This window comes from Oryza glaberrima, chromosome 6 (assembly GCF_000147395.1).
Source record: "Oryza glaberrima chromosome 6, OglaRS2, whole genome shotgun sequence".
Classification (NCBI taxonomy): Eukaryota; Viridiplantae; Streptophyta; class Magnoliopsida; order Poales; family Poaceae; genus Oryza; species Oryza glaberrima.
Genome location: NC_068331.1, coordinates 9,851,730 through 9,869,811, shown reverse-complemented (window position 1 = coordinate 9,869,811; position 18,082 = coordinate 9,851,730). Strand labels below are relative to the sequence as shown.

The 18,082-nt window shown below is 39.8% G+C and overlaps 2 protein-coding genes across 3 annotated transcripts; one reads left to right on the top strand and one right to left on the bottom strand.

Moving 5' to 3' along the window:
* The first annotated feature begins 319 nt into the window (after nucleotides 1–319).
* Nucleotides 320–14,538, top strand: LOC127778035 (sister chromatid cohesion protein PDS5 homolog A). Of its 2 annotated transcripts, XM_052304678.1 has the most exons (33): nucleotides 320–613; nucleotides 3,253–3,456; nucleotides 3,572–3,753; nucleotides 4,503–4,629; nucleotides 4,770–4,988; nucleotides 5,166–5,382; nucleotides 5,468–5,613; nucleotides 5,724–5,869; nucleotides 6,215–6,364; nucleotides 6,451–6,499; nucleotides 6,582–6,770; nucleotides 7,120–7,302; nucleotides 7,611–7,762; nucleotides 7,858–7,984; nucleotides 8,070–8,222; nucleotides 8,304–8,369; nucleotides 8,460–8,596; nucleotides 8,694–8,811; nucleotides 8,912–9,046; nucleotides 9,141–9,340; nucleotides 10,374–10,524; nucleotides 10,638–10,781; nucleotides 10,920–11,000; nucleotides 11,088–11,642; nucleotides 11,733–11,834; nucleotides 12,012–12,085; nucleotides 12,170–12,221; nucleotides 12,827–12,913; nucleotides 13,002–13,039; nucleotides 13,365–13,433; nucleotides 13,500–13,663; nucleotides 13,765–13,901; nucleotides 13,993–14,538. In XM_052304678.1, the coding sequence occupies exons 1-33, from the start codon at nucleotides 521–523 to the stop codon at nucleotides 14,026–14,028; spliced, it is 4,683 nt and encodes a 1,560-aa protein (XP_052160638.1). In that variant the 5' UTR covers nucleotides 320–520; the 3' UTR covers nucleotides 14,029–14,538. The 2 variants fall into 2 exon arrangements, with proteins under 2 accessions (XP_052160638.1, XP_052160637.1); XM_052304677.1 differs by having other exon boundaries at nucleotides 8,070–8,369.
* A 722-nt stretch (nucleotides 14,539–15,260) lies between these two features.
* On the bottom strand, nucleotides 15,261–17,578 carry LOC127778036 (DNA oxidative demethylase ALKBH2). The gene is made up of 4 exons (XM_052304679.1): nucleotides 17,262–17,578; nucleotides 16,247–16,363; nucleotides 15,897–16,083; nucleotides 15,261–15,749 (listed from the first exon to the last, which is right to left on the bottom strand). The coding sequence occupies exons 1-4, from the start codon at nucleotides 17,523–17,525 to the stop codon at nucleotides 15,556–15,558; spliced, it is 762 nt and encodes a 253-aa protein (XP_052160639.1). The 5' UTR covers nucleotides 17,526–17,578; the 3' UTR covers nucleotides 15,261–15,555.
* Between the last annotated feature and the right edge of the window lie 504 nt (nucleotides 17,579–18,082).

Genomic DNA, 18,082 nt, shown 5'->3' with positions numbered 1-18,082 from the left:
AGACATGGGCACTCGAATCCACCGCCCCATCGTCGCACGCATCTCTCTCCCATCCCAGTATCCCACCCCGCAGGGCCAAACCAAACCAAAATAAAAAACAAAAAACGCTGTCCTAAAAAAACTCCTAAACCCACCCGAGAACCCCCTCACCGCCCCCCCACCGACACGCGGGCCCGTCCCTCCTCCTGGCCCCACGCGTCAGCCACAACCCCCGGAGAACAACCCGCGGAACACGCGGCACCGTGCCCGACGCATGATGACTTCCAAACGGTAGCAGCAGGAGAGAGAGAAGAGAGAGAGAGAGAGAGAGACCCAAACCCGATCCCGAACTGGGGCATTCCGCTCACGAGCTCTCCGCCTCTCTCCTCCTCACCAATTTTCGAAACAGCGAGAGCCAAAAAGACAAGGCGCTCCTCCTCCTCTCAGATTAGAAACCCCAGCGAGAGAGAGAGAGAGAGGGGGAGAGAGAGAGAGAGAGAGAGAGGGAGGTGCGTGAATTGGCGGCCGATCTGGCCCGGGGATGGGGGCAGCGGAGGAGCAGCTGAAGGAGCTCGGGGAGAAGCTGGAGGCGGCGCCGCCGGACCCGGCCGACGACCTCGCCAAGCTGCTCGAGGTGAGGACTTGTTACTGCTCTTTGGGAGGTTCGGTGCTTGGGTTGGGTTGGTTGGTTGCTTTTGCTTTGGCGTTGTGGAGGAGGGGAGGGGGGTGTGAGGTTGCGGGGTTTGGGTGGATCTGTGGGCGAATTCGGCAGGTTTAGGGTTTAGGGCGGTGGGGGATTGTGGTGGGGTTTTGGGTTCGAATTAGGGTTTTTGGTGATGGAATTTGGTTGCTTTAGCTTGAAATTAGCTGTTTGGGACTCGGGAGGGTGTCCAAGGCACGGTTTATGTGCAGGTGCCGGGTGATTAGGAGACGAAGGTTTGTTTTTTTGGGTGAGATTTGGGAGGCCGCGTTTCTGCTGGAATTGGCGGTGTACGTGGTGCGTTTTGCTTGTAGTATTGTTCCCGTTCTGTGTTTGGTGGGACTACTCGGGAGGCAAGGCATTTTCTGCTGGAGCTTGGCGTGTTAGAGGTTTTGGGTGATGAATTGCAATGCTGCGATTTGGAGCTTTTTGTCGTGCTGGATTAGGGAGGTTCAGTTTTGTCGTGCCAGATTAGGGTTTATGGGGTTTTAGTGGTGAAAGACGCTAGTTTCGTGGCGTGCTGTTGCGGTTTTACTATTGCAAGTTCTTCACTTTTGTAGGTTGGTTCTGAGGTGGATTGACATTTTGTACTGAAGAAGAGAAAAATCTGATTTTTGGTCAGTGAGCTGACTTTTAAGTAAATTAATTTCATGTTCATGTGGAAACTTATAGACCTAGGACATATTACATATTAGAGTTTTGCCTTCATATCTATAAGTATTTTATGTCCTGTTGATACCACATTTCTGTCTTCATAATTTTATAGATAATTTTTTTAGAATAAATTTAATTTGTTTATCTTGTCAAAAAATTTTATGGTCTGAACTATTCAGACACCAGCTCATTTGAGTTAATATAATGAATCTTGCTTATTCAGCCAATTTAAGGTACAAGATGTTAGAAGGTAGGTGTTTTTCAAATTAGGGTTTTGCTGCTGGAGTTGATGGTTTAGCTTGAATGATAGTTGTGGGCTTCCCAAAATAAAAAATGCGTTGGGTAATTCGGAGTTAATGGTTCGGAAGCTGTGTTTCTGTTGTAATTAGTGATTTCCTTCTAGGTGTCTCTTTGCTTCTTTTGGCTGATTAGATTTTCTATAGGGACTAAGAACATAGTGAACTTTAACTATGTTAAGGTTTTGGGTGCTCAATTGTGCAGTGGTGGGACCCATGTGTATTTTTCGCTTGTTTTGTGTGCTTAATCGCTTATCGTTAGGGTTTTGGGATCTTAGTATATTAAAGCTTAACATTGTAGTGGATTGGTGTTCAGTAGTTAAGCGGAAATGCAAAAAGCACTTCTAGACCTATGATAATGTTTATATGGCAATTTTGTCGGCTAGCAGTACATTGATTTCTATGGTCACATGGTATTATTTCTCAGCAATGTTCTTAGAATAAAGTTACTTGGTAGGTTCTCATTCGAATCCTACTTTTTAGATCCCAAAATCTGAAACTGGTGGACTCTTTGTATCCCGACACTTGTCTGTTGTGGGGGTAACATTGAGTGCTTTTCTAACTGTATGCTCTTAGATTACTTCTGTTTTGTTCTTTTGTTTATAGCTAACCAGCTAGGAAAAATGGCAGTTGGCCAACATTGTACCCTAGTTTAAATTTTTGACCAATGTATTGTATGTGCTGGTGCCAATAACTCTATGCTATTGGATATTGTGATGTAGATCGGATTACCGAGTTTGCAGTTAGAGACAGCCACTATCTTTATTGAAGGATCATCAGCTACTTTATCTGTAAATGAAATTTTTAGGCAGTAATGATACTTGTGGAAATGCACTTGGGTGATTTGATTGACACCTATATATTAACTAGGCCATTTTGGTAGGTTTAGGCACACCTATTTTTAGGTTTGGAATCCGCAATGCCAGTTCATCTGAATTGCTCTTGTGTTTACTGTGGTTCTGCTATTGTTTAGAGTGAATCAGGTCATTGTTCTTTCCTTGTTCTCTTTGCCTTGGTATGGAACCTTTCAGCTAGCACCCGATTTGAAATAGTTAGGAGGGATCATATCTTTTGAACTTGCTTAGGTGTTACACTGTTACCTGGATTCATTCGACTGCAACTATTGTACTCCAGAAACAAGTAGTTTGCATGTGAAACTTCCCCCTTAGTAATCAGCCATTTTGGTTTGTTTAGCTGAAGCAGATAGGCTTTAAGCTTGGTTAAAAATCTAAAAAATACACTTTTTTTATAAGGGGCACTGAAATTTTGTTGGTATTAATGACTGAAGAAAGTTGATTCTTAAGAATATGGTTATCTGCTATGTAGTACTGTTCCTAGAACGGGTCACAGGGAGTAATAGCAGTAGTACAGTACCGACTATATTTGATTGCCTATTAATTGGTCCAACTCATTGATGGTTCACTTGACATTTAAAGGATATCATTTTTGTTGTATACATGCCTGACTGTGTATACTAATTTGTCAAACAAAAGAATTAATATGGTCAATTGGTTGGACAGCCTGACTGGCTTGCATCTGTAGCAATACTAACTGTATGCTTGAAATGCTTCCTCCTTGCTTAAGTAAGCTCTGGATATGCTATTAATGCTGATCGTACTGCAGCAAGCTGCAGAATGCCTACATGGAGTAGAGCAGTCACCAGGTCCCTCAGTGATGGAAACTATCCAACCATGTCTAAAGGCTGTTGCCAGAGATGAATTCTTGAAACACCACGATGAAGATGTCAAAGTACTATTGGCAACATGCTTCTGTGAAATTACAAGAATAACTGCTCCTGAAGCTCCATACAGTGATGATGTCTTAAGGGTATTATTATCATTTATCATCAAGCATCCTTCCAGAAAGCAATATACTAATTATATTTGACTCGGTTTACTATATTTATTCAACATTTGAGGATTATTGTTAATTTCATTTGCAGGACATGTTTCATCTGATTGTGGATACATTTAGTGGACTCAATGATGTTAATGGTAAATCCTTTGGCAGGAGAGTTGCTATTCTGGAAACAGTTGCGAGATACCGAGCATGTGTTGTCATGTTAGACCTTGAATGCAATGATCTAATTGCAGACATGTTCCGATCTTTTTTAGAAATTATCAGGTAATACTTCTGTATCCATTTGGATGTAATGTTGTTGGTTTTATATACTTCACCGCACATGGACTAGTTTCCACATTTTGTTCATTGTTGCACATGACTTATTTTATCATGCTTGTTTCTAATTATTTTTAAAAAAATGTTCAATAGAATTCAAGTATGAGTTCACGAAGTGCTGTTTTAACTTCTGTTTGAGGACTAATATGTACTTACTCATTTTCAATATATGCACTGCGTAAAGGACTTGTTTGTAAATTCAAATCTAGAGGACCATATTTACTGGCATTTGAATGACATACCTATTTGATCAGTATTAAGGCATTTTTTGAGAAGTCATGATACAACTATCGACCCTTCAATTTCCAAAGAGAAGTTAATGAGTGGATGCCCACATTTACACTCATGCAGGTTAACATGCAGTTTTGATATATGGGGTGCTGCTCTATATGTTTTAAACATTGATTTCCTTGAACTCTTGCAGTTTAGGAAGCCCATATATGCTAACAACCTCAACTTAGAACACCGCATCAACCATCTCTCCTCATTCCATCACAAGTGTAATTATAGTATGCTGTTTCATGGAGCCAAGTTATTTGACATGTAAAATATTTCATTCTATTGTACTAAATCAGAAGCACACAACCAGAAATTATTGACTATAAGACTATTAATGCTACCAAGTGACATACACGCAATATTGCTGCTAGTTGATAGCTTAAATATTTTACTCATTGTGTTTTGAATTGATGCAGTGACAATCATGAGCCAAATATTGTAAATTCAATGCAATCAGTAATGGCCCTAATTATAGATGAAAGCGAGGATATAGAGGAAAGCCTTCTCAATGTACTTCTATCAACTTTAGGCCGGAAAAAAACTGTGAGTGCCTTCCATTTTTAAAGCTTTTTTTGGACCTATTCTGTGATTTGTTAGAGAAACTGCTTCTCTATTATTTTGTCCTTTTCCTTTACTTATTCCTTCAATAAGTCTTAATGTGCAATTTTTTTTTTAATCTCTAGGGTGTTTCTTTGCCTGCACGCAAGCTTGCTCGCCATGTTATAGAGCACTCTGCAGGAAAACTTGAACCATACATAAGGAAGATTCTGACATCATCCTTGGATGGGGATGGTACTTCTACCAATAATAGCATTGACCATCACGAAGTCATATTTGATTTGTACCAGTGTGCTCCAAAGGTTCTTAAAGTGGTGGTACCTTATATAACTGGGGAACTGCTGGTATGTAGAACCTTACTTATATACTTAAAGCAATACTGTGCAATATGAAATAATTATTGCCTGGGGAACAGAAAATAATCTTCCATCTTCCGGAAAAAAAAATCCATATATCTTAATTTAAGTGACCAAATTTTGGTTTGTCTTTGTTAATTAGAGTTTGTAATTGGCATTTTCTAGGCAGATGAAGTTGAAACTCGGTCTAAAGCAGTTGAAATACTTGGCGAACTTTTCTCTTTACCTGGAATCCCTATCTTGGAATCATTTAAATCTCTTTTCGATGAGTTCCTGAAGAGATTGACTGACCGAGCTGTAGAAATTCGTGTTTCTGTAATTGAGCATTTGAAAAAATGTCTGATGTCAAACCATTCCCGTCCTGAAGCTCAAGAGATTATCAGTAAGTAGCTATTTGCTGAATAGCTGATAATATAATCTGAATGTGCCATCATTTGTGCTTGTACTGATGGTTGTCTCCTTGGCAGAGGCACTTTGTGACAGATTGTTGGATTATGAGGAAAATGTGAGAAAGCAAGTGGTAGCTGCTATTTGTGATGTAGCTTGCCATTCACTTGGTGCAGTCCCAGTTGAAACTATCAAACAAGTTGCGGAGCGTGTCCGTGATAAATCAGTTAGTTCTGTTTGCCCCTTGCTGCATCTTTCAATATTTATGTTTGATGAATATAATCTGTACGATTCACTTGAATGCATGGTGTATAATTGTTTTTTTTAAAAAATCAGGTTTCTGTGAAGTGCTATACCATGGAGAGATTGGCTGACATCTACAAGTTCTATTGCCAGAGTGGTTCTGATAACTCAGTAAATTCTGATGATTTTGAGTGGATTCCTGGAAAAATATTAAGATGCCTCTATGACAAAGATTTTAGGTAAGGGTACTTAATATCCTTGTGGCGATTTGTATTATGCTTTATATACAAACCTGTAAACTGCTCAATATTTATGATCAGATGTCATGCTTCCTCAATCCCCATTGTACATGCAAGATATCTTGCTGTTCTTTGCTTACCTCTAAGATATGCTCTATGTACTACTCCATCTATAATGTTTCATGCTTCCTATGGTACTCTTTCCATGATATTTTCTTAATAGCATTTCACATTGCTCTTTCACCAACACATCAGACAAGAATTCCATAACATCACCTTTTTTTTCTGTGGCAAGATATTGTGGTTAGGTGATGTCCATTGATTTGTTTGATTTATTTGATGCAGACCAGAGTCAATTGAATCAATTTTATGTGGTTCATTGTTCCCACCAGAGTATCCAACAAAGGAAAGAGTGAAACATTGGGTAACTGCTGTCACACATTTCGACAAAGTTGAGATGAAAGCTCTCGAGCAAATTTTTCTGCAAAAACAGAGGTCTGGCACTATTTTTACTTTCTAGAGATCGTTTAGTTTGATAAATTGTCTCTCTCTCTGATATATTGTTGCTTCTTCAATTTCAGGCTACAACAAGAAATGCTGAAGTACATGTCCCTTCGACAGACAAGCCAGGTTGGTGAATCTTGAATAGTCAAATGCACTACAGAATTACTGTCTGTTCTATCACTATCTTATCAGTTCCTTTTGCAAGCAGGAAGATACCCCTGATATGAAAAAAAAGATCCTGGGGTGTTTCCGGAGCATGTCTCGTTTGTTCAATGATCATACAAAGTCTGAGGAGTACTTGAACATGCTTCATCAGATAAAAGATGCCAACATCTGGAATATATTCACAAGCTTGCTTGATTGTTCAACAACATTCAACGAAGCTTGGTCTCTTCGGGTACCTGCTACTCCATTTGATTTACAGATTGCAGATGATTATTTTGTTTGGCTTGCAATATGAAATAGAAAAAAGAGCAGTATATGTTAAGAAAAAGAATTCTTTTAGCTTGTTTGCAACACTAGCTTTTCTTCTTTGTGGTTCCATTTATCTCATCCAGTGCTGCATGTAGTCAGGTATAGTTGCCTCTATAATAGTTATTTTATTGTATTTTCTGCATTATTCTTGACCAATATGAACTCTTCATATGAAAAAAAGGGTGTATACTTGACTTTTTTTATTGCTTTTCAGTTACCTAATTTGATTTACTTGTATGCTGCTATATTTGAATATTATTTGTAATCTGCAGGTTGATTTGCTAACGAAACTTGGTGAAAAACATGCATTACATGATTTTGTGAGCACGTTGTCGATGAGATGCTCATATTTACTTGTGAACAAGGAATATGTCAAAGAGATCCTTTCTGAAGCTTCTGACCAAAAATCTACTGGGAATACAAAACTTATGTCATCATGCATGGATCTTTTAACGGTATGATTTGTTGAAACGTTTTGGTCATCCTTTCCTGCCATGAAGGAAGCATGCAACAACTAGTTCAGGAGTTGCCTGCGTGGGGTTGTGTGGTAATTCCATTGTTAGGCTAGCTAGCAAGGAGCATTGCTGTTGAAAGACCATTGTCAGGCTAGCTAGCAAGTAACCGTTACTAGATTACTTATGTTTATGAATGCCCGATATTTTTCTTCCTGAGCAAGTTTATCTCTTCTATATCCCTTGTGTGTATTTGCTTTATCATGCTTCAGCAGGACAGTTCCCATTACTTCTTGTTTTACACATTGCAGGCAGTATCTAGTTTCTTCCCTTCACTTTTGTCTGGACTTGAAGAAGATATCATTGAGCTCCTGAAGGAGGATAATGAACTACTTAAAGAGGGTATTGCTCATGTTCTGTCGAAGGCTGGTGGCAACATTCGTGAACAACTAGCTTCATCAAGGTGCAACTTTTGTGAAATGAATGAGACATTATTCTTTTCACTACTTAATAAGGATATAAGAGTATAGAACTAAGATGCTGTGCCTTCTGTTTCAGTTCCATTACTCTTCTACTAGAGCGGCTATGTTTGGAAGGAACACGGAAGCAGGCAAAATACTCTGTTCATGCTTTGGCTGCTATAACAAAAGATGATGGCCTGATGTCTCTATCTGTTCTTTACAAGGTTCAAATTTGTTGTTAGCTGTTTCTTCTTGGATCATATATTTGAGATTTCTAACATGTTATGCTCTACATTCGTAACCTTGCAGAGGCTTGTGGACTTGTTGGAGGAAAAGAAAGTGCATTTGCCATCCATCTTACAATCCTTGGGGTGTATAGCTCAGATAGCAATGCCAATTTTTGAAACAAGGGGAGAAGAGATAATAAATTTTATAACTAAAAAAATTCTTGACTGCAATGATGTAAGACTTACGCTCTTTAAATTTCTCCTTTCCTTCTCCATTTTATTTCCATTTTTATTGCAATTCGGAGTGCATCACCAGGATTCGGGCGACGTTTCTGCTCATAAATCTGAATGGAGTGATAGTACTCAAAGTTGTTTATTGAAGGTTAGTGAAATTATGGTTTTATAGGTCTCACTTCAATCCATCCATCAAAGTTAATTGACCTCTACATGTTGTTTTGTATTTTCTTCCTAGATTTATGGCATTAAAACTTTGGTGAAGAGCTGTCAACCTTGCAAAGATGCTCAAGCACATCCGGGAATTGAAAAATTAATGGGCATCCTTAAGAATATCCTTACATATGGTGATATTTCTGCAAATATGATTTCAAGGTAGCAAACTACCAACAGATATGCTTTTTAATGTGCCATTCTTCTCTCTCTCTTTCTCTGTGTGTTTGGTTATTTCTCACTACTCCATTACTTGCAGCACTATTGATAAGGCCCATTTGAGGCTGGCGGCAGCAAAAGCTGTTCTCCGCTTATCAAGACAATGGGACCACAAAGTGCCTGTTGATGTATTCTATTTGACTCTGAGGATTTCACAGGTATGCGTTGTGCATAATACAGCTTAGCATACTCTTACTGTTCCTTTCACATGATTCACTTGTATCTTCTTTGGAGATTTATGGTTTCTTTTATTACCAGGATGATGTTCCTCAGGTGAGGAAATTATTTCTTAGTAAAGTACATCAATATATTAAGGAAAGGGCCTTGGATGCAAAATATGCTTGTGCTTTCTTGTTAGCTATGGATGATTATCATGCCCCACAGTATGAAGAGGTTCATACTCTAAACTCGAAAAATTAATTGATTTCCACCACTGTACTCATTCTAATATGTTTCTTTAATTCTTTTGTTTTCTTTCCCTTCTCAGTTTAAGCACAACATAATTGAGGTTGCGCAGATATGCCAGCAAGTTAAGATGCGCCAACTTTCTGTCCAAGCGGAAACAAATGTGCTCACTGCTTATCCAGAATATATGATTTCCTATTTGGTTCATGCCCTCTCTCATGATCCATCATGTCCTAACATTGAAGAGCATGAGGATGTTGAAGCATTTGGTCCAATTTACTGGTATCTAATAATGGCTCAAAGTTTTTTTTTCTAATGCTTATTACCAATTTACCATTAGTTTGCTTGTTCTTTTCTTTCTTTGGGAACAAATGGCTGGGGCTCTGTTTATTCATCCTTGAGAGGAAAATAGAATTAGTCACACTATACCCATCCAAGAGAACAAACGAAGAAAAGGGGCAACATAACACTCACCCAAGCAAAACCACATCAATACACAAGCCTTGGCACCAACACTACCCTGCTACTCAACAACTTATGAGACTCTTCCCAACATATTGACTTTGGGACCCTTCTCCTTGCTGATCTATTAAAAAGAATAGCCACGGTCATGCTTGGAGGAAAAGAATACTTTAAGCTCCAAACATAATGACCAGTTCATTCACATAGTGCCTCTGTTTTAATCTGTCTATTGAATTTTTTACCCATGTAACTTATAGAGAACTAATTTCCGTCCATCATTAAATCATGCTTTATAATCACTCAGGGTTATAATCACTTGGGGGTAGAAGCAACTCTAGTAATGTTATTTAATTGATGCCCTCAACTCATGGAAATATGAGACTTTTAAATCATTGGTCAATTATCTGCTATCTTCTGAAAGAGATCAGATGATTTTATTTCTTCAACGATATCATTGTAATGGCGTTGCGTTTTTCTTCATAGTACCACTTGATCACTGCTCAAATACATTGTACATACAAGTGTATGCTGCTGTAACTAATTCCACTTTCAATTCTAAGTTTGCGTGTGAAACATCAGATTGCTAACCCTAAAGGTGCAAATAACATTTGGGATGGATTTGTTATGAGAAAAGTCAATTAGAGCCCAACTTTATTCCAGTAAAAATTGTCAATTAGTTCAATTCAAAATCGCACTTATGGCTGTTAAATTATGGTCTCTTGGCAGACTCTAGTTTGTTCTGTGATTGTTGAATTTTGAGAATAATAAATCGAATGCAATACCCTCGTAAATTCTTGTAGCTGAAATTGTTGCTGTACTTGCATATATATGCTTATCAAAAAGCTCTTTCCAGGCGATTGCATCTGCTTCTTTCGATCCTCCTGGGGGAAGAGGGTTTGCAGCACAGTGTACCAGGCATGAAAAAGGAGAGCTTCACAACAATAGTATCTATATTTAAAAGTATCAAATATTCCCAAGATGTGGTTGATGTTAACAAGACCAAGGTGTGAAAATGTTTTAATTAATGAGTTCATTTGTTTTAAATTTGTGCTGATCTACTGTAATACATCTTGCTTGCTATTTGGTATGACTTAGATTTGAAGTATGTTGTTTGCAGACACTGCATGCTATTTGTGATCTTGGTATCCTTATTGGAAAGAAATTATGTCAAGAGCAGATAAATATATCAGAAGCTCAAACAGTTTCACTGCCCAGTCAACTTTATGCGCCAGTTCAGAAGGATCAGAATGAAAATTCTGTGGTATGTCATATATGCTTGTTAAGCCTGTGACAAAGCATGAAACAACCCATTCATTTAAGACTTGCTTTACAGTTTGTGTCACTTTCTTGCCTTTTCTCTTCTAGGCTTCTTATTTTGACATTATATGATATTTTGTAGGAGAGTGATGAGCAGATATGGCCGGGTTGCGAGAATGTGTTGGCCCATTTTGAGGCTCTTATGACAGCAAAGTCTGCTGAGGTACATAATGCTTATTTTTCTGTCCATACTGTGTCTCAGCATCAATTGTCTGCTGGCCTTTGACGTTAGATCTTTCTCTCCGTCCAGGTTGAATCTCCCAAGGATAAGATGCTTATAGATGAGACTGATGAATTTGGTAATGAAGTTCCTCTAGGAAAAATTGTGAAAATTTTAAAATCTCAAGGAGCAAAAAAGGCTGGGAGAAAGCAGAAGACAAAATCTGGTTCAATAAACATGGAAAAAGATGATGATGTCTTGGGACTGGTTAGAGAAATAAACTTGGACAATCAAGAAAATTTGGGGGAATCAGAAAAGAGCAAACCAAAGAAAAAGCGGATGGATGCAAAAGAGAGTAATGACAAGCCTGTAGATTTTTCAACACCAAAACGCAAGAGATCAGTTTCTAAGAGTAGACCACATTCAACGAAAGGCAACAAAAACAGTGATGAGCTTCTACTGCAGTCTGTTGACCCAGATGAAACTATCAACTCATTTGAAAATAAGGTTGAGGGGGCCAAAAAAAGAGATGACTCGGTTGATACTGAGTTGGTAACATCGCCTGCTAGTGTTAAAACCCCTGTATCCAAAGGGAAAAAGGGTGCTAAGAAGCCCCACGCTGAAATCTTGAGTAGTAGTCCAAAGGTAATTTCTTTCCATCTGTATGGCTGTATCTATTGGATCTACAGGTGAAAATCAGGTTCTGATTCATTGATTTTTGTTGAACTCTTGCAGAAGTCTGATGAGGCAGGCAGTAGTAAGCGAACTGTTGATTCGGGAAGTTTAAATGGGTCGATCAAAAGGCAGAAGCCAAAATTGGTTTCTGGTCTAGCAAAGGTTGTCTCTATTGTTTTCTTTTGTTCTGTAAGAAATGCTGACATGTCGAGAAATTTCATGCAATATTTCAATTAAAATCACTAGAATAAAGTATGTGTGCCAATGGTATTCACTTTGTTCAACTCCAGTGAAAATTTCATTCAAACATCATTACTAAGAACCAATTAATGCCTGCAGTGCACAACACATGACACAGGCAGTGCGGACCTGATTGGAAAGAGAATAAAAGTTTGGTGGCCATTGGATAAGAAGTGAGTTCTCTATCTGTGTTATTCTTCATGTGCTATCTAATTTCTGAAGATGGCCTAGATTTTAATTGCTTTTTTCTTTACCAGATTTTATGAAGGTGTTGTGGAATCTTTTGATTCATCAAAAAGAAGACACACGGTATGTTCCCTCAAATGGTGCATTAAAGTATTGACATGTTGTATCTATTTGATCCATTTTATTGTCACAAATATAAGTATGGAAAGCAATGAATTGCTTTGCACCTTTTCATTTTGTCAATTCTATATGAAGATAGTAGAATGCTTGGTGCTCAGCCACTATTGTCATGGGCATTAGGCCAAGGGCCACAGTCCACAGTCGGACCAAATAAGGTCACGGCCAGGGAGACACGTGTAGAGGAGGAGGAGGTTTCCTTAGAGATATGATTTATTTAGAGTAGTTGGCTATCTATTAGATTGGATGGTTAGGTGCTGGCCTATATATAAGAGACATTCAGGAATTTGTCTGGTCTAGTGGAATTGAGCAATGAATTTCAATCTATAAATCTCTCCCTCAAGTTCTTCACCCCCAACTTATAGTCCTCTCATCACTAGCAGCCGATGCCACCAGGCTATCCTTCAGGCTACAGTAGTGTCAACCACTATGAGCACATAAACAACATGCAACAGTTGTATGATTTATAATTCTAGTTCAAACTGGAATATAATTCTAAGTTGTAATGCACCATATACCAGATATATTTAAAAGACTGCTTCTCTACATAGGTGCTATATGATGATGGAGATGTTGAAGTGCTTAACCTAGCTAAAGAAAAGTGGGAAATTGTTGCAAGTGATGACCCGCCTGTAAAGGTATAGCATGGTAAATTGTGTCATAAAAACTCTCTTTAAATTAGGTCATAGTTTTTTTTTGTTTATTGTTGTTTACAAATTATTGCAGGCCCGAAAAAAGGATCATTCAGGGAGAAACCAAGGACGGTAAGCTGGATTTTCCTCTTGCATATAGTGCACTGCATAATAAACTTCACTGGAGCATCTGGGAAAATGTCCTGTACAACACTGGGGAATTAGGCATCCTGAACAGTAATTAGTTCAACAACTAAACAAAAAGTGCTATCTCCTGACTACATCTTGCATTTTATCATAGAATAAGATGATTCTAGAATCCTCATGTAACCAAGAGGAACAAACGATGTCTTATGCCACCTGAACTAGCTCCTCCATATTTAAGACCTCTAATTATTTCATACTGATACGTGTGTCATAGACATCAGTTTGTTTGATATGTAATCTGAACTTGCAGAGCTCAGGATAAAAGCATTACCAGCAGCAAGCAAACTCCGCCGCCTGAACAAGAGAAGTCAAAAAAGAGGTAAGCCCATATAAAATGATTAGACTTGAAAACCTTGGTGCAATTGGTCTTACCCCTATTTTGCAGGCCCTCACCCCCAAAGAGGAAAGGCAAACCAAAAGGACTGCCGAAAAACAAGCGCAGAAAGATAGGGGGTAAAAGTTCTGTTGATGCTGCTGGTGATGCGAATATTGATTCGGATTCATCAAGTTCTCTCGCACACTCAGATTCTGATAATGATAAAAAATCTGGTATGATAATTTGGGGTTGATTTTACGGTTCACTGTTTACCCATAATCTGCATGCTGTTTCTTGCAAGTAAGTTTAGAGCACAATTGTTCTGTTATCTCAGATGGACGCAATGAGAAAGTAGTAGTAGCCAAGAAAGCAAAAGCTGAGAAAGTGTCTGGCAAAGGTGATGAGCCAAAAGAGGAGGAACCTGATGACCATAATTTAAACAGCAAGGAGGAATCTGACAACGAGACTCTTGTAAGAAAATCGCCTGTGCTCTGAGCCTATTGTACCAGTCTTCCTCATTCTTACTGTTACAGTTCTTTTACTGTTTGTGTTAAATGTGCAGAGTGTCTGGAAAAAACGCACAGCTAAAGCAACATAGGCTTTGCTTTCTCGGTTGATTATTCTTCGTAGGATGCAGATTTCACGGGCAGCGGATGGGGATGTGGATGTGGATATCTCATTTAATTGACCTTGGAATTGACAGTTGTGATGTAGAAAATGTTCTTTGCAATAGCAACAGGTTTAGTATAGAAGAGCAGTGGAATAGGATTTGCTTCTAATGTTACTAGATGCTAGAACTTGTTTCCAACTTAATTAGCTATGGCATTGTGCCCTGGAATTTCATTGTATACGTATCCTTGAGAGGGCCACAGGTCATGTAACATATCCGTTTAGCATTATTTTGCAGGAATAGTGATTATGTGTTAAAACTCATGTAGAAATGTTGTAAACAATAAACCAATGGTTCTTGGATTGTACTGTACAACTAGAATGGGCATCCCAATTTTGGGGTGCCTTATTCTGAAGCAGCAGATTTTGCATGTAGAATGTGACATGTGAGTTGATACTTCAGATGCTGTATCACAGCATATGCTTGTGTTGAACATTATTTCTGTTTTCTGAACTGGTTAGCACTTACTTCATCCGTCCCAAAATATAAGGGGTTTTGGACGGAGGGGACATTTCCTGGTGTAACGAATCTAGAGTGTTCCATCCGTACAAAATTTCTTATATTTTGGGACAGATGAGTAAATCGGTAGATCCTATATTAGGGCTCTGTTCGGGAGGAGTCCTCCCTGGCACGCAAAATGAAGTCTCTATTATTACATGATTAATTGAGTATTTGCTATTTTTTTTAAAAATGGATTAATATGATTTTTTAAAGTAACTTTCGTATAGAAACTTTTTGCAAAAAACACACTGTTTAGCAGTTTAAAAAGCGTACGCGTGAAAAAGAGGGAGATGGATTGGGTACTACTACTACCGAACGCAGCCTAGGTTTGGTGGTATGATGTTAAGTTTGAGCATAATAATGATATTCTGTCCTAAGAGTTTTGACTCCAGTGTAACCATCTGTACAAAGTTCAACTGAGTTCAGATGTATGAATCATTGAAACTTGAACCAGTACATTTTAAAATTTTCCAGAAACACAGCATTAGCCGTGTATTACTGTCAAATTTGTTACAGGGTTTACACAAAACTAGACGCAAACAGGGCAGTAACTAGTACTAACGAAAAATCTCTCTAAACCTGTTATTTTGACCAAATCCTAAGGTCTGCGCATACTAGGGTGCACACAGTACGGACTAGCTGATACAAGTACAACATGATGCCAGAATGTATGATGCACTAACAGAGTTGCAGAACACAAACATCAAGTCTCCCCAAAACAATGTCCGTGATAAGTTTGCACAATCGCAAAAGATCGAGGGAGGCAAAGATAAGATCGCTACCATGCAAACAGTGGCAAACACCATCGCTCCTGTGTGACTAATAGTGTTTTCCTGTGATCTATTAATTTTTATATACATGTTATAGATAGTCTCTAGTGTACGCGCCAGCGATGGAACCCAGGCAGCCGCCCGACCTGCCCGGAAGCTGCCTCCGACGCTGTACACAAAGATGCTACAGCACTCGCCGGAAAGTCAGATTGATCCTCGGTGAGCTTGCTTTAGCTCGTTTCGGGACCGAGTGCTGCCAGTCCCGTTGGGTATAGCCTCTCATCACAAGCAGCGACCCATGCTTCAGGAGGAAAGAATGCTGCTGAGGAGCACTGACCTTGAGCCGCTTCGGCGCAACTTCCCCAGATCCAAGTGAAGCTGGATGGTAGATTAAAAGGGATCAATCTTTTCTTCGACGGAAATAATAGGGATCGATTTCGGAGTTGATGTGATCTAAACTCCAAAATCTACAAATGATAGTGAGGCTGCCAGTCCAAAAGTTTTCCTAGTGTGTGCACCGCTTACCTTGCGATTTCGTCGGCTTCTTTCTAAGTAAGAACTCTCGTTCGCATCCGAGGGTGACAGATGCTATCTCTGGGGTAGGTCCATACAGCGGCTCGTCATCAGCATGCCATGAGACGTAATCTGAACCGGTCTTGTATCTGTTTAGGAGCAAGCTGTTAAAATGGCTCCCAGGGAGGGCTTCATGAACCTATTGAACATACATTAATCAGCAAATCACTAGATAGAATGAGAGCTTTGAGATGCCCATCATCAAATACAAACTAGTTGATACTATTTTAGAATACTAATGCTTGAAATTAACTGCAAATCATATATAGCATTGCAAAGAATAATCATGGCAAAGCTCTCACCGCCTTCAGGATATCCTTGAGCACTGGGAATTCATCCCAAGAATGTGCATGAGGCTGATGGCCACTATATCTCAAATCTGTTAGCCCTTCGTCCGCAACATAGCATGTATCTCTCGGCTGCAGAACAGTAAGAGAATGGGATACTTGAGCTAGAATCTTTCACAACAGTTACACTATCAATGTGTCTCCAATTGGAAGACAATGGTAACCGTGGTTTTCTGGAAAGACAATGGTATTACAGAGCTTAGGAGCTACCATCGTTTGGGACATAAGACATCAGAAACTTAGCAGTTACTCCCTCCGTCCTAAAATATAACGATTTTAGGGTGGATGGAATGTATCATAGTACCATGGATCTGGACATAACCCCTATTCAGATTCATAGTACTAGAATATGTCTCATCCACCCAAAAGTTGTTATATTTTGGGATGGAGGGAGTAATATTTATCAGAGCCACTGGTGTACCTATCAGTTTGTTTATATCCCACTAATGTATATGTACTTATATAGTTTATTTCTGCCCACAAATTACACTTCAGCTCAGACGTTAAAGAGAACAACTCACCAATACTGCAATTACATGCACGATGCTATTTCTGCCGACTATGATTTCTTAGGATCCGGATCAGCTGCAGTCACTATCATTATGCCAATTTCCTATGAATTCAACCAGCTTTTACCGGGGAAACGCAAATGCCTAGTGTAAATTTGTAAGCCCCAGGCCGAAGGGCCACAGCTAAATCGTAAGCAACACTGCCTGCAGTAACCATTCTTCAGACTCACCGAAGTACCACAACCTCAGCACCATATTCAGAATCTCACCAAGCAAGATAGTACTATGGTTTTTCCTCCAAGAATCAACGATAATGCACCAACCTATAGCGAAATCTTAGCACTAGTAGAAATTTATCAAATGAACAACAGAGCAAAAATTGCAACCGATTAGGGAAGCCCCACAAAGATTAAAATGAAGGGTTCAATGAGAGGCGCGGGCGGCGGCGTCGACCTCTGTACCTGGACGGCGGAGCGGCCGAATACGCGGATGGTGGGGCGCGTCCATGGGATGCGCTTGTCGAGGTAGTCGAACCACCCCCACGCCGCCTCCCGCGCCACGAAACGCGGCACGTGCACCACCTCGCTGCCGCCGCCCAGGTCCGTCACCTCCCGCCGCCGCGCCTCCTCCGGCTTCCTCTCCGTTCCTCCCTCCCCGCCGGACTTGGATTGTGGGATAGGGTTCTCGCCGGCGGCGGCGAGGCGGAGCCGCGACCGCGAGGCCATCGGCGAACGGTGAAAGGGGAAGGTGCGTCACGAAGGCGGATTCTCAGAAATACGTAAACAGTACAAGAAGACGGAAACTGCGGTGGATGCCCTCCATCCAATAAAAAACCAACCTAGGTCCTAATATCACATGAGCATTGTCTAGATTTATTATACTATAAAACATCATAATTTGTTTTTATGGTACGGAGAGAGTAAATGACATAACAAGATATAATGCATTACCGTATTGGTGTCAATGCGTTAAGACTCAAGCCGCATTCGAGAAAAGATCGGACGGAGACGAAGTACATGCTCTTAAAATGATGATTTATTAGCATATGATTAATTGAGTTTTAGTCTATCTTCTACCCTACAGTTGAACAAATCGTTTTACTCGTTACTCATTCATCATATCACATATCCAACGATCTGAAATCATCCGATGACTTACATCCGACGGCACCGCAGACGCGCCTCTCCTCCATCCTAGATCCGCCTGTCCCACACCTTCCTCTCTCCCGCACCGCATCCGCCGATCTGCGCCACCAGTATTGCCGCGATCTCCTCCCCATCCC

Excerpts from the sequence above, each read along its gene's own strand:
- LOC127778036 (XM_052304679.1), bottom strand. The coding sequence starts at position 17,525 with ATGGCCTCGCGGTCGCGGCTCCGCCTCGCCGCCGCCGGCGAGAACCCT. Across the intron at positions 16,084-16,246 it reads TCAAGGATATCCTGAAGGCG|GTTCATGAAGCCCTCCCTGG; the intron begins GTGAGAGCTTTG and ends TATGTTCAATAG. Across the intron at positions 15,750-15,896 it reads GAAGCCGACGAAATCGCAAG|CTTCACTTGGATCTGGGGAA; the intron begins GTAAGCGGTGCA and ends TCTACCATCCAG.
- LOC127778035 (XM_052304677.1), top strand. The coding sequence starts at position 521 with ATGGGGGCAGCGGAGGAGCAGCTGAAGGAGCTCGGGGAGAAGCTGGAG. Across the intron at positions 3,754-4,502 it reads TCTTTTTTAGAAATTATCAG|TGACAATCATGAGCCAAATA; the intron begins GTAATACTTCTG and ends GAATTGATGCAG. Across the intron at positions 13,040-13,364 it reads TCAGGGAGAAACCAAGGACG|AGCTCAGGATAAAAGCATTA; the intron begins GTAAGCTGGATT and ends CTGAACTTGCAG.